This window comes from Lethenteron reissneri, chromosome 19 (genome assembly GCF_015708825.2).
Source record: "Lethenteron reissneri isolate LAM-NWPU_2019-01 chromosome 19, ASM1570882v1, whole genome shotgun sequence".
NCBI lineage: Eukaryota > Metazoa > Chordata > Hyperoartia > Petromyzontiformes > Petromyzontidae > Lethenteron > Lethenteron reissneri.
Window position 1 is genome coordinate 1841442 of NC_083797.1, and position 26235 is coordinate 1867676.

The window sequence follows — 26235 nt, forward strand, 5'->3', positions numbered from 1 at the left end:
GTAAGTATGTTGAACTTCTTTCACACCGCGTGTAGCCAACCGTGATAAGTTTTTTTTTTAAGTTTAATGAACCATCTTGCCAGGATTGGGCAAAACTGAGTGCATGTTTCACCGAGGCAACCAGAGGGCACAGACTACGTGTTTCTAACATAACGTAGCATGCACCAGCTGCATGCGGCTCTTTAAGGACTGCTTCGTGACGTTAAATGTTAAGGACCCGCTGTCTCGTTTTCACCACAATGCATTGCGGCTCTAGAAATATTGAGTGTTTTTTTTTTAAATACTGAATTCTAACAAAAAAATCTCTCTTCTTGTTATTTTGGCTGCCAACCTCTGGGCCTCGCCCCCACCCAGCATTGTGCGATCACGCCAGCAGGTCGCCTGAGCTGGCACGGGTAGCCTGAGATGACACGGGTAGCATGAGCTGGCACGGGTAGCGTGAGCTGGCACGGGTAGCGTGAGCTGGCTCGGGTAGCATGAGCTGGCTGGGTAGCCTGAGCTGGCACGGGTAGCGTGAGCTGGCTCGGGTAGCATGAGCTGGCACGGGTAGCTTGAGCTGGCACGGGTAACGTGAACTGGCTCGGGTAGCATGAGCTGGCACGGGTAGCGTGAGCTGGCACGGGTAGCCTGGGCTGGCACGGGTAGCGTGAGCTGGAACGGGTAGCATGAGCTGGCACGGGTAGCATGAGCTGGCACGGGTAGCATGAGCTGGCATGGGTAGCCTGAGCCTGCACGGGTAGCATGAGCCTGCACGGGTAGCATGAGCTGGCACGGGTAGGATGAGCTGGCACAGGTAGCTGGCTCAACAGTGCGCCCTGGCGGTCACGTTTGGTGTCTACACCCAGCGGTGTCAGAATCAGAATCTTTCTACTGGTAGGAACCTCCTGGTTACACCAGCCCACACGGGATTATTGTGTCCGTCCGTCCGTCGTGAATCCAAAAATGGGAGGGGTGGGGCTGGGTGGAGAGGGGAGGGTGGGGAGGGGCTGGGTGGGGAGGGTGGGGAGGGGCTGGGTGGGGAGGGTGGGGAGGGGCTGGGTGGGGAGGGTGGGGCTGAGTGGGGGGTGGAAGGGGTAGGGGGTGGGAGGGGTGGTGCTGGGTGGGGAGGGGCTGGTCACCCCGTGGTGCCCTTATAAAACTCAACGTTTAACCTACTCACGCCGGCTTGTGCCCGCCCTCACAGTCAGGCATATTTGCGGAATACACCACGCCGCCGTTGACCCTGGCCATTGACCGAGCAACCCAACGTTCCTACCATCTCCCTCTGCAGGGATGTGTTTTGTACTGGAGGAATCCGATTGGCTATAAAGCTCTTTGACGCAGATATCCAGTCGAGGCGGGTCAGAACGTTACAACAACAAACCACACAACACCACTGTGGGAGTGTAAAGTAGAGGGAAGGTAAACATCACTTTAAAAAAAGACACCAATACGTGTAAAACTAAGCTATGTTTTGTACATTACCGGGTAAATCCCACTGAGCTATTAACTTATTCTTCAGAAGCGACCTGCCCATAAATGATAGCTCAACAAAGTGGCTTATTATGTGCGTATTTATAGCAGCAAAATAATCTAAATAATAATAATGTCACGTTGGGTGGGTAACGTGCAGTTTTTTATCCACAAATCTCTGCCCCCCCCCAAAAAAATGAAACATGCTTCAAATCGCTTTAAATTATTGTCCTTGTAGTGCGTATTTAATGTGGCGCTGCACTCTGATGTTGTAGGAGTGTTGTTATAACAATTAGTGTTGTTATAACAATTCGATATTTATTTAAAGTTGCGCATTTTGATGTGACGTCACATTTCTGAACGCCCCCCCCCTCGTCACACATCGTCACAAATGTCTGACCCCCCCTCCCGAGGTGCGTGACGTCATTTATGGGCGGCCCCATACTGTCGGCGAATGTGCCGAGTTGCGTTCGACTATGCTTGTGCACCACTGCCAATGCAGTAGCAGCAGCAGCAGAGCAAAATGAATGTGTCTCGCTGTCATCATGTCTTCTCACCCTTGTCGAGGACCAGAAGCTGTGAATTGTGTTTAGGGTGGTTACATTCGGAGTTTTGGCATGGGAACCCTCCCCGGTAAAAAAAAAACCGGTAAGAGGCGGTTCGCCGCACGGACAGAAATGCCGAGAGGCAATACACATTTATTATGGTTTATCATTTTCAACTGAGAATCGAAGGGAGTTGTCGCAGTGGTGTTAAGGATAACCGCCACACTGGGCCTGCAATCCAGAGGCGCACCGGCTCGATTCCATCTCCCGGCGCGGAAGTTTAAATAATTGAGCAAGTTTATGAAGTCCCCCACCGCGGTATGAGAAGCAGAATCTTTCTTTTAGGCTGCAGGGTGGTGAAGTAAAGTGTGGGTATCGCCACCTGTTCCGACTAAAGTTCCACTGGAAGCGATTATCGGTTCTTGGCTTTGCAAAATCGGTAACTGATTCTGAGAACGTTTACTGGTTTGCCATTTAACCGGTTGCCTTAAAAATAATAATGAAATAACCCTATGTGCCCTGTATTTTGGATCACCAAATATATACACATACATTACATACAGTGTATATATATGCCAATTCAAACCAACAACCGCTTTAGTGAAACTTTCTCTAAAGCGGAGTTATCATTATTGGAAGTCGGCGTGGGGTTTAAGTCACCGCCTGAATGTGTTGAGTCGGCAGGTGACCGTGCGCTCTGGTCTATCAGTGCGAGCATCCCAACAACGCAAGGCACTCGTGGAAGAAGAAAAAAAAAGCCTCGACACTCAGCGAAGCATTCGCGGGTGACCAAATCGTTGACTTAACACTTTTCCTTCGGCGTGCAGCGAGCCGCTAGCAACTGGAAGGTCACAAGCGAACAAACACTGGTTGACTATTTTTTAAAAATATTTCACCACGTAAGGCCCACTGAGCTGTACAGGTATGTTTCAGAAGTGACCTGGCCTTTACAAATGAAAGCTCAACGAAGTTGGCTTGCCATTGTGTGGACATTTATATCAGCCAAATATTCTTAATGTGGTTACCCCCCCCCCCGACTCATTGGCTCCTCCCTGCCCAGCACCCGATATAAAACACACGTGTCTTGAATATCTTTCTTCACACGCTACAGTAATTTTACTGGAGCAGTTACATCTGATGACGGAGGCTTGTGTTGCTTCCGAAACGTCGTGATTTCATTGATTTATTTTCATTTATTATTATTTTGTTTTATTATAATTTTTTTACCTACGTGACTTTAACGAAAAAACCTAAGAGTATGAATCCTTGCAGTCACGAAAGCTTCAAATCTAGAACTGTAAATGTGGAATGAAGAAACCGGAGGACACGGAGAGAAATGCAGGCAACTACGGGGAGAGAGACACGCAGACTCCAAATATACAGCAGCAGGCGTCAGGGTTGGGATCGAACTCACGTCCTCCTGCATACACCAGGCGAGGGAGTTAACATCTCGCCCAGAGCCGGCCCTAGACCTTTGGGGGCCCTAAGCAAAATTTAGTTGGAGGCCCCTTTGATGTATGATTTTTTTCACCCACTCGCTAGCAGTGACTCTAGGGGGCCCTCTGCTGGCCACGGGGCCCTTTGCAATTGCAAGGGTCGCTTAGTGGCTGGGCCGGCGCTGATCTCGCCTTTCAGACCCAAGAACCCTCCGTAGGTCGATCGAACTATTGTAACTTTGTAGGGAGATCGACATAGCGGGTTTCCTCTATCGACATACTCGACCCTGTCATAGGAATGTGGAGTTTTCCACACCCGGCTGTGTCGGCTTAAAACCTGACATGGGCTTATTTGAGCGTGAATTATTTTTGACTCGAATTGTTTTGACTTAAAGCTTTCAGCAGATGTCAGTGTAAAGATTGCTTGTGTTGCGATCGAAACGTCGTGATAATTGTATTATTTTTCTATTTACGTGGCTTTACCGAAAGACCCAAAAAATATCGATTTTTTTCCCACGTGAACACGCAAGTGATTCTCGCTCACGGTCAACACCAGTGACAATTATCTGAACCGGTACTGGGCCTCCACTAGGATGACTCAGCCTCAAATGAATACTTGGTGTGATGTGTATACATCGCCACAAGAGATACAAAGGTGGTCGGGCGTGGTGCTGACCACCCACTCGCTCGTGTACCGTGCCGGCCTTCATAGGTGCTCGTTTACAGTACTTGCCCCAACAGTCTGTTAAGGCTATACGGGGGATCTTTGTATTTGTGTATATATATTGCACGTACACGTGGCTGTGACGAGTCTACGCAAGCATTCCTGGATGAGTGTCACGATCGGAATGGTAACAATGCGAGACTTGCTTGCAATCTCACCGCACGCGTTCGTCAACTTATCCGTCTATCTCGTGGCCCCTGTGGTTCGTTGGGGGCGTCACTCGGATGATGGCACTTGACATGATCTCTCCCACCGTCTCTCTCTCTCTCTCTCCACATCTTCAGGAAACTGGGGGTGCCCTTCTACAACAGCAGCTTCGTATATGGGGTGGTGCCTTACCAGGCTAACAAGCGCCATGACCTCGCCAACTTCGCCTGCGCTCAGGCGAAGTTGGCGGTGTACAGAACGAGGAAAAAATTAACCCGTAACCCGCACTATAAATCCTTTATATGCGTGTTCAATGGGCCACAACCCAGCCCACATTGGTCTTTGAAACGGGCGGCTAGAGTCCTCTCGTCCTCTGGCTTGAGATGGCTGCCACCTATGGGTCAGATGATTGCCTGCCACCATTAAGCAATTTGTAATTAAATATTTAAAAAATGTACCTAAAAAGTGTAAAATTTTAGAAAAAAAATTTCACGAAAAGAAATTGTCACGCACAACGAGTCTGTGTACAAAATGTCAGCTCGATTGGATCACGGGAAGTGGGTTAAAAAACGACCGAAAGATTTGCACGGTCATAAGCGCCCAAGCAAGCAATTGAACTTAATATAAAGGATTTAAAAAGATGCTGCAAGGTGACACTGACGGCTGTTCTGTGGTGCTTCCAGTGTTCATGGGCCTGCTTAAGGCGCGGCTCCGGCTTTAGCACGCATACCACACACATGTCGGTGATGTGCACGTCTTCTTCGAACGCTGGGGAGCCGGAAAAGCCCTCTGTACCAGCGTGGACGGCAACCTCGTGTTCACCTTTTGAAGCGCTCGCTCGTCACCGTGCGTGATGAGTGGTTGAGAGACAGGGTGATTGGGTGAGTGTGTTGTTGTGACCTGCAGTGTGGTGTTTGAACACAGAGTGGTGGGATCAATGCGCAAACGTTCTGGGGTGCAGTAACCACGGCGGTGGCAACAGAAGAGTGATACAGAGACGACTGACGCCAGGTGCAGCGAGTTGCTGGAGTGAATTAGCGAATGAATGGAGTGAATTAGGGAGTGAATGGAGTGAATTAGCGAGTGACTGGACATTCGTCACCCTGACCGCTGCTTCGTTGTGATTTCACAAAGCTGTCTGTGTTGTTTCTGTCATTGCCAGGGGCCCCGTGACTCACACGCCCTGTGCAGTACACACATGCTCGTATCAAACATGTACACCAATATCATTGGCAGGGGAACCCCCCCTGTATCGGGAGTAATAATAATCCAGTCGGCATTTTTGATACGAGTGTTTTGGGTAATTTTTTTTTTGCTTTATATTTTTTTTTTAGCGAAGTTCATAATTTCGCGTGGGTTTAGATTCGTTATTTTAATTCTTTTCTGGTGTCAACTTGAATTCAAAACACCCTCAGGTATTGAAGTGCACATGTGAGGGACGCCGGGTGTCCGCCCCAATCGCCTAATGTTAAAAATAAATAAATAAACATCGTCTCGTTCGCAAATCTGTCTGTCCACGTCAACATGTGTACATGCGTGTCTTACACATACAATCAGCCACACGGTCTTCTGTGAGTGCATCATTCACTCAGCATTGATTGGAGACAATCAACCACTCGGGACTGGTTTCCACATTCAATGTCTTTATCAAGTTCAAGTTCATTTACTAGGTATAGCCCTGTGAGCCATTCGGCTCTTGAATCGGGTGCAACCGCAACAAACAAAAAACAAAAACATGAACAAAAAACATCTTATAGTGACTATGTGCAAACAAAAAATCCAAGAAAAGACAGCAAAATATTGCAGAAAAAAATCACCGTACACCAACACTGTGTGCAAAAATCCCAGTGGGATGCAAGTAAAACAACAACCACAAGACAACTTAGATTAAGGCCATCAGTCTAATCTTTGTACTACAACAAACAAACATGGCCAAACCAAAAAACTTTTCGAAAATCACCAAAATAAAACCATAAAAGCAATGAAACAGTGATCATAGGAACTGTGACCGAATTTTCACAATAAACGACGTGAACAACATGTACTACCAAACTCTGCAGCCATAGCTGGCTGCATGAGTCACTCCACAACAGCAGGAGCATCAGTCGGAGTATCAACATTTTTCAATGCACCTTTAAGATCAGCACACTAAATCAAAACACAGATCATACTTTGCAGCGATCATCCGGATCGAAACATTCTATTTTAGGCCACTAAATTGCAGCAGAGTCCGTCTCGCTTGAGTCAATGCTGCTGTTTGTGTTTCTCCCTCGGGATGGTGACTTTTGGAGGATGAACGTTGAGATATACAAGGGTCCCGGGTAACCAATAGGGTCTGAATCGGTCTGTAATAAAGGGCCGTCCATAAATGACGTCACGCACCTGGGGGGGGGGGGGGTTCAGACATTTGTGACGATGTGTGACGAGGGGGGGGGGGGGGGTTTGAGAAATGTCATCAACATGCGCAACTTTAAATACATATAGACAACACGTTCTACTTAATTAAATAGACTTTTTAATAAATGTTTTTTCCTACAACATCAGAGTGTAGCGCCACATTAAATACGCACTACAATGACAATATTTTAAATCGATTTGAAGCATGTTTTCTTTATTTTGGGGGGGGGGGGGCAGCCTTGTGACGTCATATTTGAGTGGGGGTCTGACTTTTTGTGACGCCGTGTGACGATGGGGGTGTCAAAAATCGTCCAAAATCGCGTGACGTCATTTATGGACGGCCCCTATGGGAGGGCACTGATAAGGGGTTGATAGGTATGTTAGTGGTGAATGTAGTGGTGAGTGTACTAGTGGTGAGTGTAGTGGTGGTGAGTGTATTGGTGGTGAGTGTATTTATGGGTGTACTAGTGGTGAGTGTAGTAGTGAGTGTACTGGTGGTCAGTGTACTGGTGGTGAGTTTACTAGTGGTGAGTGTACTCGTGGTGATTCTCTATGTGTCTGTGTTTCTCCCTTCTGATGGGACTTTTGTAGGGTGAACGTTGAGATGTATAAGGGTCACGGGTTAACCAACAATGTCTGAGCTGGCCTACAATAAGGTATAGGACACTGATAAGGTGTTAACAGGTGTGACACCTTTAACACTTGTTTTGTTGCCACAAAGGTTAACAACACCTCGTCTCATTGCGTCATACCAATCTTCCTCTTTCGCACGGCTGCCATCGATGCTCAGCAAACCCGGGCCCGCTTGACACGACGAACAGCGGGGAGGGCGCGACCATGCGCGCCTCTTCACTCACAGGTGTGCCGGAAGAAGCTTGCGCCAGGTGAGGTCTGTGGGCGCGTTCGTGGAAAGTAGTTCCAGTACGCAGGGACACAGTAGCGTACACGGACGAGTACTGTACACACACACACACACACAAGTAACAACCTTTCATTGCTGGATGAGGGCGCGTGGATTTTATTAGATGTTTGTCGATGTTTTAATACAGATTTAGTGGAATTGGTCAAATGTTCGGATACTATCTCGCGGGCTTCCTGCGCAGAATCAGCGACGCAGACTCCATTCAAAGCGACGTCTCAGTGGCTAATGAGGCTCCGGCTGAGCTGATCAGGTAAGACAGAAGCTGCCTTGTCCATCTTATATCACCTCCCCATCACCCTAAACCCCATCATAAATCTCTCACGGGTGACGGCGGCGTTGTGCTCAGGGTACACTGACTGTCCCGAGCCAGTGGAGCTTACCCAGTCACTCGTTTTGTTTACTGAAGGGCTTGCTAGTCGAGAGATGCTGCTATTCGGTTACCTGCTCATTTTCGAGTTAAAAAAACAACTGATCATTGGGAGGTATTTTTTTTATTTTAAAATGTTATTCTCATCGGGACTCCAACAGTGTAAACAAATTGCTCGTATCATCACCCACTCTCGTCTCTCTTGTTTTGTGTCCGTTGCTCGAAACGTCGCGCTATCACAGTATATATTATTATTTTAAGGCCACACACACACACGCGCGCGCGGTGTTACCGACGACCGCGTACCAATTCTGCGGGTTTATCGGTGGATAATAGCCACGGCGAATGTGACACACTCGGTGGAGGTGCGTGGTCGGGGCAGCGAATGGCGGGTTTCGGTTTTTGTTTCAGATGGTTGTTGCTGCCGCTGTCCTGCTGAAGGGTGAAAGAGTTTAACACGGCGGGCTAGAGGAGACAAAAGGTTCAAAACAACATCAGCCTAACGGTTGGGGGCAGCCAGGACACTAATGAGAAGTGAATAGATGAAGAAGTTAATAAGTGAATAAACGAGGTGAATAAATGAAAAATGAATGAATAAGAAGTGAATAAATGGAGAAGTGAATAAATGAAAAGTCAATAAATAAAAAGTGAACGATTAAGAAGTGAATAAATGAAGAAATCTATTAATAAGAAGTGAATAAATGAACAAGTGAATAAATGGAGAAGTGAATAAATGAATAAGTGAATAAATGGGTCGATCGGTGAAGACGAAATGAGGCAATGTGAGCCAAGGGATGGGACACAGGCCAGCGGCCTGACGGATCCTTCTCGTCCCAGTGGACCGTGAGAGATGGTGACGGACGGCTCGGGGGAGGAAGCAGGCATTCATCCAGCAGTGGATTGACCACGGTGATGCGGTGAAGCAAATGTAGGGATCGAGAGGGCCGCGTCACGCCGTGTGATGGTGCACGCTTATCATGTACACACACACAGACAAAGGTCCCACACCAATAGCCTCGACAGACTGTTGGGGCAAGTGCTGTGAGCGAGCAGCACCTATGAAGGCCGGCACGGCACACGAGGGGGTTCGGTAGCCAGCACCACGCCCGGCCGCCTTTGTCTCTCTAGTGACGATGTTTACTACACATTTGAGGCTGAGTCGACCTAGGGGAGGCCCAGGACCGGTTCAAATGATCGTCACTTGGTGTTGGCCGTGTACACACACACACGCGCGCGCGTGTCACATCACGTTGACGCGTAGCGCCTCGAGACAAGAGACTCTGGCGTGGAGCCGAGGGGGTGTTGGGGGTGCCGGGTGAGTTGTTATGGTTTTAGATGCCAGTGAAGTGAGTGTGTTGTTCTAGTGAGCCGTGTGTGGTACAGAAGGTTTCTCGCCAACAGCACTTACCCCAAACAATTTGATGGATTTATTACGTTGGATCTTTGTGTCTTTGTGTGCGTGTTAGCGGCAGTGTCGTGGTTAGTGACGATTATCTGAACCGGTCCTGAGACTCTCCTAGGTCGACTCAGCCTCAAATGAGTACCTGGTGCGGTGTGTAGTAAACATCGCCACTGGGGAGACAAAGGCGGCCGGGCGTGGTGCCGGCCACCCACGCCCTCGTGCGCCGTGTCGGCCTTCATAGGTGCTGCTCGCTAACAGCACTTGCCCCAACAGTCTGCGCAAGCTACACGGGGGATCTTTGTGTTATAGTGTGTGTTTAGTGTTTATTGTGGTCTTGTTAAAGTGTTGTTACAATGTGGGTGTGTGTTAGCCGAGTCAGTCCCGTGAGCCGTCAGAGAACCTTCGACACGTCACGCGATAGCCTCGAGGTGCACCTAGTCTGGCACGGGCGCCGTGGCTGCTGTTGTTGATAGTGTGTTTCACTGACGGTGCTTTGGTGTGTGTTGTAGTGAGTGTGTTCGTTTTAGTGTTACAGGTGAGTTTGTTGCAGTGTATTTCAGTGTGTGTGTGTAATTACTCATTAAAGTGTGCTTTGGTGTTATACGGTGTCCCAGTGTCATGGTGTGTTTTGCCATGTGTGTGTGTGTATCATAGCGGTCAACCCACACGGTTTACCCCGTATTCTTGTGCAGGGAAATTGAGTTTTCAGGTCCATACGGCGTTACAGCCGTTTCAATACCGGCAAAAAATTTTTTCCATTTGTTTGTGTTTCTCCCTTGTGATGGGACTTTGTAGGATGAACGTTGAGATTTCTAAGGGTCACGGGGTGACCAATAAGGTCTGAGTTGGTCTGTAACAAGGTAGGGGCACTGATAAGCGGGTTGACAGGTTTGGTGTATTCAGTGACCTGTGTGTGTTCCGTGTGTACGTGTTGAGCGTGTGTGTTACTGTGTACCGTGTGTGTGTTACTGTGTACCGTGTGAGTTTGTGTTTATTGTGTCTGCTTTTTGTTACGCATTCACGATGTCACTGTGTGTTGTGAAGTCTGCTTCAGAGCGCTCTCTGTGTGTTTATGTTCTCGCCTGCTCCGCGCGTTAGTCTCTCCGTGTGTTATGGTGCATTTCCCATGTGTTCTTCACTGTATGAGCGTTTTGTTGTGTTGCGTGCGTTTAATGTGCCATATTTGTGTGTGGGTCTCAGGCCCATATTCTTATAGCCATGCTCGGCTATGGCTCAAGTAAGCCACTTCTGAGCCAGGCTTAACTCGAACCGACTATGAGCCGCATTTAACTCGAACCGGCTCTGAGCCAGGCTTAGCTCGAGTCGGCTCTGAGCGAGCCATGGTCCCGGCCATGGCTCGGGATAATTTCCATATGCCCGAGCCAGAGCCGAGCCGTGACTTAGATGATACGACCCCTTGCTGTGTGTGTTGAAAAGGCGTGTGATTCATACACGCGTCTTGTTATGGTTGTTGCTACGCGCGTAACTGATTCATTCATTCATTCGGAAAGAGCGCCCGAGATCGGATTATGTCCGCAGCCGAACAGGGGTGGTATGAAGCCTGGGTAACAGTGCTTGGATTGGTGATCACTACCATGCCTAACAGTTGTTATAGGCTGCTCGGGGGCTGCGTTGTCAGCAGAATCCATTGCGCTGGACTTTGCCCCGCAAACCTCCTGGAATGTGCTCCGACCCGCCTTCACAAAGCTGTGTTGACCAGCGTGGTGAAGTATGGTCAAGCCACCCCCCCCCTCCACCCGGCCGGCACGGTGTGGGGAGGACCTCATCCAGCAGTGGACTGACAAAAAAAGTGTCCACGTTTTGTGTTGCAGTGCGTGTGCGTTTGTGCGTTATTCAAATAGTGGGGAGCGGTAGTGTAGCGGTTAGCACGCTGCGGTACGAACCGGCGAACCGAGTTCGATTCCCGCTCACGGCCACGAACCACAGTGACGACCCTGGCCCTCCCCTACGTCGACTCAGCCTCAAATATTTGAGTAGCTGGTGCGGCGTGTAACCATCGCCGCTAGGGAGACAAAGGCGACCGTGTGTGGCGCTGGCTACCCAGCCCCTCGTGTGCTGTGCCGGCCTTGATAGGTGCCTGCTGGCTAAGAGCACTTGCCCCAAAAGTATTTAAGGCTACACGGGGGATGTTTGTCTTTGTATGTCAATTACCGTGAGTGATTGGAGGGTGTTGTGAGTCGCTGTTTGTTCTGTTCATTGACCCGTCTCTCCCTCCCCTCCAGCCAAACTCTCTGCTGCCTTGCGCTCCTGGGCAACTTCAAGAGGAGACCCTCCCTCGCTCCCTCCTCGCTCCGTCACCTCCTCCTCTCCTCCTCGTCCTCCATGGGCTCCGGGTAACGCGGGGATGAGCAAAGTACGGAGCCGGGAGCGCCATGCAAGGTGAGGAGCGCAAAGTCGCGGAGTGTGTGTGTGGGGGGGGGGGCGGTGGAGTTCTTGGTGAGCGCGCACGACGCTGACAGCCCCGCGGGCAGAGTTGGGAGTCCCCCCCCCACTCACGACCAACGCCGGTGGCAATGAGCCGAACCGGTCCCGGCGACTCCAAATGAGTGACCCGCTATGTCAACACTGCAATTGGGGAGGCAAAGGGGAGGCCTGGCGTGCCTGCTTACTCACAGCGCTTGCCCCAACAATCTGTAAAGGCGATGTGGATTATCGTTGTTACACAGTTGCTCAGCCCAGTTCTAAAGGGCCCAAATCATGAAGGGGTCAGTTACAAGCGGCGTTATGAACTTTGTAATAGATACGAGTGTATCACGCTCGTTGAATTGAGCGAGGTTATCACTAAAGAGTTTGGGGGTGGTTAGAAAGAGAAGCGAGGTAGCGAGTGAGTGGGCGAGTGTGTGAATGGATGAGTGAACGAGTGTATATGTACGTAGAATTTCTTTCGCACCGTACTTAGCCAACCGTGCGAATCGGAGGTGTGTTGTTGTGACTTGAGGTGTGGTGAACGAGTGGGGCGAGTGTGTGACACAATGGATGGGTGCGGGAGTGTATGAAAGGGTGGATGATGAGTGGGTGTGGTGCGTGTGTATGCGTGAGTGAGCAAGCGAGTGTATTGTTGTGATCTGCAGTGTGGTGGTGCTTGAACAGTGTGCATGGGATGAAGCAGTCAACAACATGGGCGGAAGAATCAATCAATGAAGTAAACAGCATCACGCCCGGCTGCATGTCTCCCCAGTGTCGATGTTTACAGTTACGCACCGCACGAGGGTACTCATTTAAGGCCGAGTCGATCTATAGGGGCGACCCAGCACCGATTCTGCAAGCGCACCCACTTACGCACTTACGCATGTGTGCACGTGCGCACGAGGAAATGCTCGCGCACAGCGGGAAGTCGTGGTCGGTGAACGTTCACGCCCCAGAAAGCAGATTTAGAGCAAGTGGAGCGTGGCGGAGCACGGGGAACCTATCCTGGCACAGGAGCAGCTCAGCAGTGGCGTGTGTGTCGCGCAGAAGCTCCGGGGTTGTGTGAAGGTACGTGTGCTTACGTGTGTGCTTGTGGGTTTTTTTTCGCTTGTCGGGAGACAAAGGCGGCCGGGGGTCGTGCTGGCCACCCACCCCCCGCGTGTGCCGTGGCGGCCTTCATAGACACTCGCTAACAGACCTTGCCCCAACAGTCTGCTCAGGCTATACGGGTGATCTTTGTATTAGGTATGCACGTACATCCTTAGTGTAAGTCTTTACGTGTTGGTGAGTGTGTGTGTGCGCACAAGAGTGGGGAGCGATAGGGTAGCGGTTAGCACGCTGCGCTACTAACCTGGCGACCCGAGTTTGATTCCGGCACACGGTCACCAAGAATACCAGTGATGATTATCTGAAGCGGTCCTGGGGTGCCTCCCAAAGGGTCGACTCATCCTACAATGAGTACCTGGTTGCGGTGTGTAAACATCGCCACGAGGGAGACAAAGGCGGCAGGCGGTGGTGCTGGCCACCCAACCCCTCGTGTGCCGTGCCGGCCTTCATAGGTGCTGCTCGCTAACAACGCTTGCCCCAACAGTCTGTGTCTTTGTGAGTGTGTACACGTCTGTTTGTTCACACACAGAGTACATGTGCATACGGTAGTTGTGTATATGGTGGCTGTGTGGCCTTCATAGGTACTCGCTAACAGCACTTGCCCCAACAGTCTGTTAAGGCTATACGGTGGATCTTTGTCTTTGTGTGTGTGTTAGTGCGTGGGTTGGTATGTGCATACAACCCTTAGTGTACGTGTCTGTATGTGAGTGTGTACACGTGTGTGTGTGTGAGTTCAGAGAGCCATCCTGCACTGCAAGGATTGAGTGGTTGTTGCGGGTCTCTGAGGAGAAGGGAAACGCCTCGGCATCCTGTGATGATCACAAGTTGGACTTGAGGGTTTTCCATCAATAAAGCCACTTGCAGCGTCACAGCAGTTGCCACCGTGAAAGGAAACGAAATGGCGAACCGAACTTTTTTGCACCGTTGCAGAGCATCTAAAGGTTTTTGGAAAAGGGTAGAAACATCCAACACAGATAAGGGGCCGTCCATAAATGACGTCACTCACCTGGGGGGGGGGGGGTCAGACATTTGTGACGATGTGTGACGAGGGGGGGGGGGTTGAGAAATATGACGTCACATCAAAATGTGCAACTTTAAATAAATATAGAATTGTTATAACAACACTAATTGTTATAATAACACTCCTTCAACATTAGAGTGCACGCCACTTTAAATGCACACTACCATGACAACAGTTTAAAGCGATTTGAAGCATGTTTTCTTTTCAAAACAAAAAATGGTTTGGGGGGGGGGGGCAGAGCTTTGTGATGTCATATTTGAGGGGGGGTCTGACTTTTTGTGACGCCGTGTGACAAGGGGGGGTTCAAAAATCGTACAAAATCGCGTGACGTCATTTATGGACGGCCCCTAACATCACGGGGCAAAGTAGGCTTCACCTCCCTGCTTGGTCTGCGGGGTGTCAAAACATGGAGGAAGTTCCCCAATTCCCTGTAAGTGGCTGCATTGGTAGAATGCGTGGTGGGGTTGGGGATCCCCCTTTTCAAGAAGTGGAACCACTGCAACAACTCATCTAAAAACTAAACTATTTTTTATTTCAGCAAGTAAGGCCCACTGAGCTATGTAACTCTTTTTCAGAAGCTACCCGGTCACAAATGATAGCTCAACGAAGTGGCTTATCACGTGGACATTTATAGGAGCCAAATACTGCAACTACCGAGGACATATCTCTCTGTGTGCTGGGAAAGATCCTGGCAATAATTATTCAACATCGCCCTGATAAGTATGCTGAGAAGCTTACAGAGCCCCAATGTGGTATCAGGGTAGGGAAGTCCTGTACAGATTTTATTTTCTCTGTCCGTCTACTATAGCAGAGCTGTGTCGAATTTCAGTCGGACTAACATCTCTGCTGTATGCACGTGGTCAAGGCCTATGGATACCATGGCTTTGGGTTATTCTTTGTGTTTTCAGGGTCCCTGGCCCTCTGATCATTACCATTAAGTTAAGGACATTCATGGTGGTTTGATAGGCCAGGATAAAGCTGCGTGGTTGGGAGTCAGAGCCACTTACGTTTTACCTTTGGATGGGTGACAGAGATGTCCTCTGGCTCCTACACTATTTAACATAGTTTCTTTTACATTTTCAGTTCAAGACATGTTCACGGCTGTAACGGAGGAATTTACATCTCGTACATAAACAATGGGAGGCTGATCTGTGCCTGGGTGTGGTCAAGGGATGACTCTCTTCAATGTTGAAAAATGTTACAGAATGCATTGACCTGGTAATTACTGAGGAGGTGGAGACTCATCCTGAACCAACCTGCAGTGTGCCACAGAGATATCGGTAGGGACTTACCAGCACCCCGCACTAAAATAACCTGCCTACTATTTGTAGGCGATCGTATCTCAACTCGGATGTTTCGTTGTAATTCACCGTGCTGATAAAGGGTGGGGGGGGGCAGTAGCGTAATGAGCGTGGGGGCAGGGGGTGCCTCGCCCCCCCCTCGTGGCCAAAGCTACGAGTTGGGTTAATTTTGGGTAAAATCAATGAAAATGGGGTATTCCGATAGCATAAAATGAGATGTGATAGAGCAAATCTGAGATCAGATTTGGAATCAGCACCCTGAAATTAGTCTAAAACAGCTGCAAAAGTCCAGGCCAGAATTTTTTTTTTGTGTTGACCAGTGTAATGTGTGCATTGCCCTCGAAACCGATTGCCATATCGTCTCGATACTGGCAAAAAGGGTGCCGTAGAGAGACTGAAGCATTTATCGATTTATGTAAACTCTGACTTTAACATAGCCACTTCCGTGACCAGTTCCATGCTAATGCCTCACATTAACATCATGCTAATCTTCCAGTTACATGATAATTTCTGACTTTAACATCCTGCTAATTCTCTCACATTAACACAGCTTATTCAATGCTAAATTCTTCTGTTGATATGTAAACTCCTTTGTCAAGGCGCTCTTCTCCCACCCAGCTTAAAATACGCTGCCAAGCTTAGCAGTGTTCATTGCAGTGCTGTCTTTCAGACAGCGCTGTCTTGACACTAGGACGGCTCCTTGTGTTATGGCCGAAATGTCGTGAGAAATTTATTATGTTTTACTTTTATTATTTCACTATTTCATTATTTCCCTTCTACGTGACTTTACCGAAAGAACCAAGAAGACTGAATTATTTTTCGACTCAACGTGGAGGAATGGAAGGTGTTGCATTTTATCCGATGACAATGCTCCGGTCTGCGTTGCCTTGAGGGAATCAAAACTGGGGATGAACATCTGCGCGCGGCCCTTCAACCCGCAGCTCAAGGCTCAGAATCGTCTTGAAGACGCTGAAACTAAATTGCTCGGCGCCCACTGCGGCGACATTGGTTCGCACAAGCACAAATAACAACAAAATACTCAGAATCATCGTAATATTTATTTATACTGGAGGAGTCCGATGAGCTATGAAGCTCATTTTCACAGATGTCCAGTAAAATAGAAACTCAACACATCCGTCAAAACCGTGTTTCTGGCAGTGGCCGTGGATGTGACAAACAGCTATTGGCAAAAACATCATCTCCATTATTATTATTATATATATAAAACATACATATAACATGTCTATTTTTTCCTTTTAAGGCTTCCCCAAAGTGTCATTGAGGAATCTGGTGAGCTTTTGAAAATAAAAAAGTTACTGCGTTTCAACGTTGACTTTTGACATTTATGCTCAACGCGAACTTCAGCCAGCTAGGTCTGTGGCACCGCTGCGTGCCGTTAACTCGAGGCCACATCTGCTCCACGGCCCATGTGAATGATTCACAGCAAAGAGTCTGGGTCCGGGCGTCCGTGCCCCAGTATCGCACAGGATGCGCGTGGGCGGTGTGGCCACCGCCACCTGTACGCGGCGCTTCCTTGAGCCACCCGCCGGGCGAGGGTTAGAGTTGGGGTTAAGCGTGCGTAGCCCTTGACAGCGACGAAACCTTTGACGTAACTTACACTAGATAACATTGTTCATGATAATGACTTACTTATCCTGGTAGGAAGACCCAGCAGAGAATGGCTTGACGAGAAAAGAGGTTGGTGCCAGAAAAAGATGTGAGCTCTACTTGAGCGTACTGGCACAAGACAGAGGAAAGTGGAAACGACAAATTACGAAATGTGCAGTTGACACCTGATGATGATGATGGTTTATCCTGGAAAGCCACATCTGCGTGGCCATCTACCAACCCTCGCTGCTGCCTCCACAACGCTGGGCTACGCGCCACGTGCAGCAGCGTAGCCACCGCTGTCACCGGGCTAAGGAAAAACACCACGAGGGTGAGAATAATTAACCGGTTCAGTACTTAAGGGTGCTGCGCGGCCATTGTGTGTGAGACACACTATGCCTGCCTGCCTGCACTGAAGACAAGAACACGGGCAGATCCCGAATGTAAACCAGATGAGGCGCCGTTGACACCGAGAGGGGAATTCGTCAAGGGACGACCGAGTCACTTTGCACGGCACACAACTACGTGTATTTTGTTCAGCGATCAATCGGCCATTCTAAAGGTGTTGAACACAAGGCATGAAACTCGGTAAATAAATAATTGCATGGAATTTTCTCTGCATGTGGGAGGAAACCAAAGCGCACTGCACGTGGAGAAAACCCACGTGGCAGTATACGAGGGCAAATAACTGAAAGGTCTACACAGATGGGTTCACAAACCCACTCGACATGTTATATCCGCCTCGCATCTGAAGCGTGGCTTGGGAACTTTAATACTTTTCTGCGCGATCCACAAACGCTCGCCTCAAAAGCGCTGGATGGCCGGCGCTGAACACGCGTTGCTGAAGGTCGTAGGTTGTGGTGGTGGTCGTGGCCCGTATGGTCACTCAACCGCCTCAAGCCAATCTTCTCTGGCTCGAGGGGAGTTGGAAGAAGCCAGCTCTGTCTGACATTGGCGACGACGTGACCGGGCAATTGGATGAATAGAAACCTCGCCAAAGCGAACTTCTCTTGACACTTGCGACAATGCAGATATCGGCCCCATCGCCCGTTTCAGAAAAAACACAACCAAACCAACACAGGATTCTCATGCTCGCAATCCCACGTGTGAGAATGGATTGTTTTCACATTTTCTAAAATGTTTTTATGTTGGACGTAATTCTAATAACATCACTTTCCCAGGTAGGGTCTTGCAACATTGGCGTTTTATATTAAGACGTTTTCTTTATGCATGTGGGAGGAAATCCGAGCACCTGGAGAATACCCACTCGTGCGAGGGGGCAACACTATATCCCTGTACAGATGGGACAGACAGATTGCGATTTGTACGTATTACTGTACCGCCTTTGAGCCGGCGGGTCAGGCGATGGATGCCTCCTCCTCGACGCCCACGGGATGGGAGTTTCAGAGCATTGGTGGGGTCATCCACGAACCCCTCGCTGCTGTCTCCACAGTGTTGGATTACAGGCAGCCACGTGCAACAGAGCCACCGCTCGGCTTGGTTGGTTCACGTGTGCGGGTGATTGGTGGGATTACAGAGAGACAGCAACGGCCTTGGGGAGGCCTTCATCCAGCAGTGGATTGATCATGGCTGCTGCTGCTGCTGCTGCTGCTTACGATGAGTAACCGATTGCCTGGTCATTCAGCGTATCATTCCCATGTTATTGATTGCTTCATTTATTACTCAAGACTCATCAGTAAAACGTGGTGGCAGAATTGAATTGGGGATGCCGACGCGTCTTGTGTGAAATAACGAAGTGACTGACGAACCAAATATCTGACGACGAACGCCGAGCACATCGGGGAAGGTGCGAACGAGACCCGGCGGGCGTAAACACGGAGAAGCGGCGAAGCGGATGGGCGTGGGAATGAGCCGAGGCGATGCCGCGGGTGCACGAGTGGGGAATTGCTTGAAAATTGGAGATTTGGAGCGCGCGGTGGAGGGGGAGGGGGCGTCTGAAATGATCACTTAAGCGCCAAATGTTTGCACAAATAACAACAACAAAAAACTCGACACATTCATCAGTGACACACTGACCTTTAAAGATATCAAGTATTTAAAGGGCGATGTTTGGGGCAATGGCCCATCTTTTTATGGAAGACTTTGCTGTTTTTTCCTGGATTTTTCTGTTATTCGTATTATTATTATGGTTGCCCAACCCAGGAAAGCCTTGCTGAGTCTCATGACTTGTTTTCAGGAGGGTCCTGCCAAGTTTTTGCAGGCGGAGGACGATGATTGCCATTTACTGTACTCCATATTGTTGAGCAATTTGCTGTTGACATTTTTTTTTATCTGGCAAGGTTTGGACCCTGACGCCAGCACACAATGGGCCTACTCTTGCGAACGACGTCGGGGGTTGGGATTATTTTTAACTAGAAAATGCAAGCCCGGCGTACCAAGCCGAAAAGTTTCCGGTGTTACAAAAATAACAATGGAGTCATCCATTACGGCGCGAGGGAACCACACAAATGGGAGAGAAAGAAGGGAAATGGGGCACCCCCCCCCCCGCTGCCCCAACACGTCAGGGGGATTTTTTTGAGCGTCAACAGTGAAATAGTGAGAGAAGCGGACGGCACGTAGGACTACTCCAGTAAATACGCCCGCAGTAATAATCAGGGCGGCCGCTGGTTTCGAACCGTGGACTTGTGCAACAAGCGGCAAATGCGCGACTGCTAGGCCGCATGACCGCCAGGCCCATGGCCAAGTTACTCGGTCCATCCCGTGGCCCTTGTCACCATCTTGTGCCATCACTCCGAGCTCTGCCCACCTCGCATCTGTAGGCGATACATCCTTCTGCGCCGCTTACTTCCAGCTCGTCAGCGGCCATCCCCGTCTTGCCGATTCGTCTGTGGCTTCCCACGCCTCTGAATCTATGTAAATGAGTGTTTTTTTTGCAAGTTATGAAGTTGTAACTTCATCTCACGCTGGGCCTCCCCTGGCAGGAGTCCAGCTGGAGCCGGTGTTTGGGTCCCTGGTGGCTGCTGGTCAGGACGAGGAGGAGGACGAGGAGGTGGCTGCAAAGTGGTGGGACGAGCAGGCGGGAGCCCTGGGCCCTGACGACGTGCGGCTGGAGCTGGGGGGCGATGAGAAGGGAGCGGGGAGCGTGGAGCCCTCGCCCTCTCTTCCTCCTCCTCATCCTCACGGCGCCAAGGAAGGGCAGAGCAGCCTGGAGCAAGCGTGCAACGTGAGCGATGAGTGTACATACGTGTATGGACATAGACGCAGAGAGAAAGTTACAAAGACAGAGATCCCCCTTCGAGCCTTTAACAAACTTTTTGGGCAAATGCTATTACCTATGAAGGCCGGCATGGCACACAAGGGGGTGGGTGGCCAATACCATGCCCGCCTGGCTTTGTCTCCCCAGTTCTAATGTTTAAACACCATATCGGGTACTCATTTAAGGCTGAGTCAACCTCGGAGAGGCCCAGGACCAGTTAAAATATTCACCACTGTTATCGGTCGTGAGCAGGAATCAAACTCAAGTTGCTGGGTTTGTAGTGCAGTGCATTAACCACTCCACTGCCACTCCCCATGAGATAAATACACACATGCATACACACACACACATATGGCCACTAAAAAAATAATTGCAGAATGTAATCGTAAACCCAAATTGTTATAATTCATTGAATCGCTGAGGTGTGATAGTGGCTAGGAATGGTAATGTGCATAAGAACCATGGTTGACTTGCCGTAGTCCGAGGGATTGATCAATGCCAGCAGGTGGCAAAATTGACATTAGCAATCTAATTGACAGTCTCCCACCCTTTAAAGCATTTGAACGCATACTGATCATCAACGCACAAACTGCGTAAAAAAAAACTAGAGAAATTCATCAATATTTACAAGCGGTGCGATTTGCTTCAAAACTCCGTATGTGGTTAAGAGGGATTTGAAATTTAAAATTGGGCAGCCCGAATTAAAACGGCCGGATTGGCAATCGTGCGAGGTGGTCCTGTGGCCAGCGCGTTCACCCGAGGTTTCTTAAAATCGCATTGACGTATAACCGCTAACTGCGTGAAATCTACAGCTAAAGAGAAAAATAATGCTTATCTGCTGCACACAAAACAGAAATGTCTTGCAACAAACCTCACAGTTCCACCTCTTTCAACTGAGAACCGAAGGGAGCTGCCGCAGTGGTGGCGGTGTAACCTGCAATCCTAGAGGTCGCCGGGTCGATTCCATCTCCCGGTGGGGCAGTTTTCACTGAGAATCGAAGGCAGCTGGAATCGATTACTGGTCTCTTGACTCTCAAAAGAGAAAGCGGTTACCGGTTGAACCGGTTACCGATGAAGAGCACGAGTTCACCCACGCATCTGTTCCATGAATCCAGTTCCGCCCAGCTGAGGTAACAATCTTCATAACCCCTGCCGACCTCACGTAGCCCTACAGGCTTGCCGGTCTTCGTGCGGAGGCGGCATCCCGCGTCTCCCACGCCGCCTTCGTCCCGACGCGTTCTCACCCAGCGGCACTCTCCATGCGCCCACAGGAGTCCAATGCCACCCAGGGTGCGGCGACTCAAGCGGGCAGGAGGGCGCGTTCCGTGGCCCAGTGGTCGGTGCAGGACGTGTGCCAGTGGCTCGCCAAGTTGTACCCACGCACGCACAAGATCTACGCCGAGCGCTTCAAGATGCACGACGTGACGGGTACGTCTCGGCTGTCCCTGGAAACTCCCTCCCTCCCTCAGCTCTGAAAGTTGAATCGTGGATATTCTTAGTTTTTTTTTCCGGTAAAGTCACGTAGGTAATTTTTTTTTTCTAAGTAAAATAAAAATAAAATAAAAATCACGACGTTTCGGAGGCAACACAAGCTTCCGTCTTCAGGTGGAACCGTCACAGCATGATAGCTGTATCAAGTAAGATCAATTCCAAGGTGGGAGGAGCCAAGGTAGGCCCCTGGATATTATTATTGTGAGGTTCGTGCAACTTTACCGCAGCGTTGCTCACAACAGTTTTGTTGACCATGCTGCTCTTTGGTTGGTGATGGGGAGGGTTAAGTGCGGTCCTCCCACCTCTTCTTTCAAGGGGTCTGGCCAGTGTGAATGAGTTCGCCAAATAGCCTCTGGAGAGGTTCTCTTGAACTCCCTCCAGCGAAGGTCCTTCCACTAACAGTAGCATGGGCAATAATTCAGTCTTGGGCTGTGGTCATCATTGTACCAGATCTGCTTCCCTCAAGGGGCTGAAATAAAGCCCGAGTTTCAGTCTAATTACCGCGATGTACCTTTAACTTTTTTTTATGAACGTGATTGTAAATTGCTGTGATTGGGTGTCTACGCAGCGCCTGTCTTGTCTACACGGTACTATCCTGCTCGGAGCAGCGCGGGGAGGAGGTTTTCACCAAGCAGGTGCTCGAATCTGACACTGGCGATTATCACGAGTCAATCAAACGGACCTCTCTTGGCCACGGAGGTGTGCCCCCCACTCAGCCATAGCCGGTCCCCTTTGTCTGTGCCGAGGGCAGGTGTGGTGCTGCTGCAGCTGACGGAGCGCAAGCTGGAGAGGATAGGCCTCGTGGAGGAGCAGCGGCAGCAGCTGCTGCACCACGTGCTGCGCCTGCGCCTCAAGGACGACATGCGCTACCTGCAGCAGTCCCTGCGGCGCCCGCTCCCGCAACCTGTGACTCCCACTCCGAACTCCAGCAGCTGACCCTGCGCCCCTCCCTCCCCGACTCTGGAGGCAAAAAATCTTACAGGGACCCTCCACCCCACCCCACCCCCTACCTCTCACTCACTGTGGGGAAGGGGACTTGCCTTACAGGGACCCTACACCCCACCCCACCCCCTACCTCTCACTCACTGTGGGGAAGGGGACTTGCCTTACAGGGACCCTACACCCCACCCCACCCCCTACCTCTCACTCACTGTGGGGAAGGGGACTTGCCAATTGGGCTCTCAAGGGCGTGTGACGTGCAGGACGGAACTGCCGAGACTCATGCCTGCGTTTTGGAGACGAGGGTTGGTGGATTGCATGCAGATTTACAAAACTCTCACTCGCCGGCTAGGTGGAAAGCGCAGTGGGTTCCTAAACCCATCTGTGCAGACCTATGAGCGAGCATTATCACCTCTTGTGCATGATAGGCCTTCTCTGGTTACCCGGGTTTCTTTCCACACAGAGCAAAACCGTCCTTTATGTGGAATTGGCCAAGCATCATCCCAATGACAGAACCCTCCTGGACAAGGAGTCTTGAAACGCAGTGAGGTTTTCTTTGTTAAGACAATATTATGAATATTCATAGGTGGCTCTGTCGGCAAAAGTTTTGCTGGCTGGTGGCCATTGAATTGCCTAAAATTTTGGGCTCGGAGGACCCAGTTTCGTAGCGTGGTTGAGATTGGCCCTCGTGCAAGGAATGTACCCCCTCTTCATAGTTCAGTGCCTGGGCTCGTCTGGCCTATGGGCCGTGGTGCAATTGCACTGCCTGCACACTCGCTATCTACGCTCCTGCCTTGGCCTTGATTCTCCAGCTAACAGCATCGAGGGTGATTTGGGTAGGGGAGGGAGGAGGGGACTTAATTTCTCACCGAATATATTTGGGGGTCACTGGTAGACTGGAGTATGTATGTATGTTGAACTTCTTTCACACTCTACGTAGCCAACCGTGCTAATCGGAGGTTGGAAGTGGGTCACGTGTGACTGTTAGCCACAACCATCACGGGGAGGCATGATGGACGTGGTGTGCGGGGCGTGGAAATATTTTTCTAAATTGCTAACCCAGATAGACCCTGGACACAAGGGAGCGAGTGGACGAGAGGCACAGCCGCCCACGATGCTCTGCAAATGACAAGCTCTGACGGGATAAGTAGGGTCCGGCATGGCGAGCTGAAAGCTAAGGACAAAAATGTATTGGAACAAAATGTGGAAGATGAACAAAAACGTTGGTGGCCGGCGTGGTGCTCCGCGTTTTTGTTTGTTAACGCGCAAAAGTAAATGCTCACGTGTTTTTTCTCCCGTTTTATCTCGAGATGCAAAAAGTGAGAGGCGGTGGTAAAAGGTGGTGTGTGGTACGTGTCTTGTAGGTCCTCCAATGTGTTTTCAGGCTGTGCGAAGTGTCGTTTCACGTGATGTCCTCCGTTTCACTGCACGTGCTGGAAGCTTTTTCAGGAACTGAATTCAGCTCCTCAAGAGTCTTAACCTGTACCCTCAGCACTTCCCATTTCTTCATGTTCTGAAGAAGCTTCCAGCACGTAGTGAAACGTCGGACGTCATGCCGGACATGCGGTGCAATCTGAAATGCACCCGGTGGACCAATATAGTACCAACGTGATAACTGTGCAGCAGGAATCTGTAAGGTTTTCAGCTCATCATTTGCATATATCCAAAGCTGTCAGTATGAATTTGAAATGAACGAACAAATTTTGCCTATGCGCAGCTGCTGTTTGTGAGACGACACTGTGGGTTTTCGGAGGGAAATGCAGAGAATCCCATTGTTGTACAATACTATGCCCCAACGTCTTCACCAACTGGCACGGACCAGCTTCGTGAATTATAATCACTTAAAATAAAGCCTACGTGCCGCACGGCGTGGGAAGGCCTTCTTCCAATGGTGGATGGACAAGAGGTCTGTATATGTGTATGCAGCTGCTGTTGGGCTGTTTCTACCAGCAGATGGGGGCTTGTAACCCCCCCCCATGGTGCTTGACTTTGTTGTTGATACAAGTGAAAAGTGAGAGTAGGTGACTAGATGCTCAGTCTGGTTCATTCATTCTTGCGGTGTATGTACGGCATCGACAAGCGTGATCGACGTTGCCGGCTGCAGTAAAACAATGCAATGCATTTTATTTGGCAGCGTTTTGTACTTTGTAGGCGGCGTGTACCCACTGCAATGATGATTGTTGATCCGTTGTATCGCTGTCCATGTTTAAGGATAACTTTGTATTCGTGAACTTGTAAAGGAACTTATGTAGACGAGGGAAATGTTCACCGAATCGTTGTTGGAAGCGGTTGCTGTAAATACATTTAGATGCACGATGATTCGTAACCGATTTATTTTTGTGGGTTTGATCGCGTCGGTACAATACCAATGTGTGTCGTACACCCCCCTCCACCCAACAAAGTGGCATGAATAAAGTTGTCAAGTGAACACATTTTTATTGCTTTGGCACACTGCTGTGTCGAAGAGGAATCCACGTGTAACGATTACATTTAAAAACAGTCGATTGCTTGTTAATGTGCAAGTGTGCCAATGCAATACGAATTCCCAAGTTTGTTTAAATAACAACTTACGATATATTCGTCTTTGTTGTGTGGAGGGTGTACAACACACATTGGCATCACACTCACGCAATCTGACCCGTGTTACATTTAGCAGAACAAATCTGGATAGAAATGACAGCTGCCGTGGCGAGATGTTAACTGCTTTGCCTGGTATGCTGGAGGTCGTGGGTTCGATCAGGTTTGCATGTTCTCCCCGTGGTTGCGTGGATTTTTCTCCGGGTCCTCTGGTTTTTCCTTCCACATTTAGAATCAACATGTGTTTAAGAGTATTTGGCTGCTATACATTTCTACCTAATAAGCCACTTCGTTGAGCTATCATTTGTGGCCAGGTCACTTCTGAAAAAGAGTATTACCTTGTAAAATAGAAAAAATAGCTGCTTGCCCGCTCGTGGTCAAATCTGATGACAACTTCTATTCAGATCACTGAAACATGTCACGTGACTACCCAGGGTTGTATGTAGACCAATAGTTGTTCATCAGACACACGATGTTTTCAATGGCTAGACAGAAATCTATGCCAGGGGTGAACAAACCGTGGCTCATGAACAAAGTGGGCCTCCCACGGACTTCAAAGAGACATAGCAAATTGTATTTCCATTTAATCATACAGTACATTTATTTGAAACAGGAATGATCTGCACTCACCTCTGCCAATGGAGCCAGACATTAGTACTCCCAGGGGGGGCTCCCACAGATTTCTCAATTCAAAACTCCGCAGCCAACCATCGTGAGTGAACCGGCCCACGTAACCACCCCACGTGACTTTATCACCCTCGGCCATATGAAGATTTTGGTTTGTGGCTCATACTCATAGATAGGTTCAGGAAGTTTGGCAACCATCCCCCACCCAGCTCTATGCAAATACCGTACCAAGACGGCATGGGTGGGAATGTATCGTTGGTGACAATTTCTAGCGAGTAAATACCTGAGCGTGTCATGGCCTTTATAAAAGCCTATTTCTGTACAGGGGAGGGGCGCAAAGATCAGCGTGCGTGCAGTGTGGATGGGGTAGTTGGCTAGTTGCTGTCGTGAGGGCAGCCAGTGATTCTAGGTCTTGCAGGGAACACCAATTTCACTCCGATCTCACAGCGGGCCGCAATTGGGCCGCCAGCGATTGATGCCATGTGATCGACCGACCTCTGATCATGAATAGACGCGGTTTGGAAATGA

The 26235-nt window shown here is 49.6% G+C and overlaps 1 protein-coding gene across 2 annotated transcripts; it reads left to right on the forward strand.

The window, feature by feature from the left end:
- Positions 1-7117: 7117 nt before the first annotated feature.
- On the forward strand, positions 7118-26235 carry LOC133344135 (sterile alpha motif domain-containing protein 12-like). Of its 2 annotated transcripts, XM_061554131.1 has the most exons (7): positions 7118-7228; positions 7423-7585; positions 7805-7873; positions 11636-11792; positions 19799-20040; positions 21345-21501; positions 22316-26235. In XM_061554131.1, the coding sequence occupies exons 4-7, from the start codon at positions 11786-11788 to the stop codon at positions 22498-22500; spliced, it is 591 nt and encodes a 196-aa protein (XP_061410115.1). In that variant the 5' UTR covers positions 7118-7228; positions 7423-7585; positions 7805-7873; positions 11636-11785; the 3' UTR covers positions 22501-26235. The 2 variants fall into 2 exon arrangements, with proteins under 2 accessions (XP_061410115.1, XP_061410114.1); XM_061554130.1 differs by lacking the exons at positions 7118-7228; positions 7423-7585 and having other exon boundaries at positions 7619-7873.

Coding starts and splice junctions, on each gene's coding strand:
- LOC133344135 (XM_061554131.1), top strand. Junction 20,041..21,344: donor GCCTGGAGCAAGCGTGCAAC/GTGAGCGATGAG, acceptor ATGCGCCCACAG/GAGTCCAATGCCACCCAGGG. Junction 21,502..22,315: donor CAAGATGCACGACGTGACGG/GTACGTCTCGGC, acceptor TGCCGAGGGCAG/GTGTGGTGCTGCTGCAGCTG.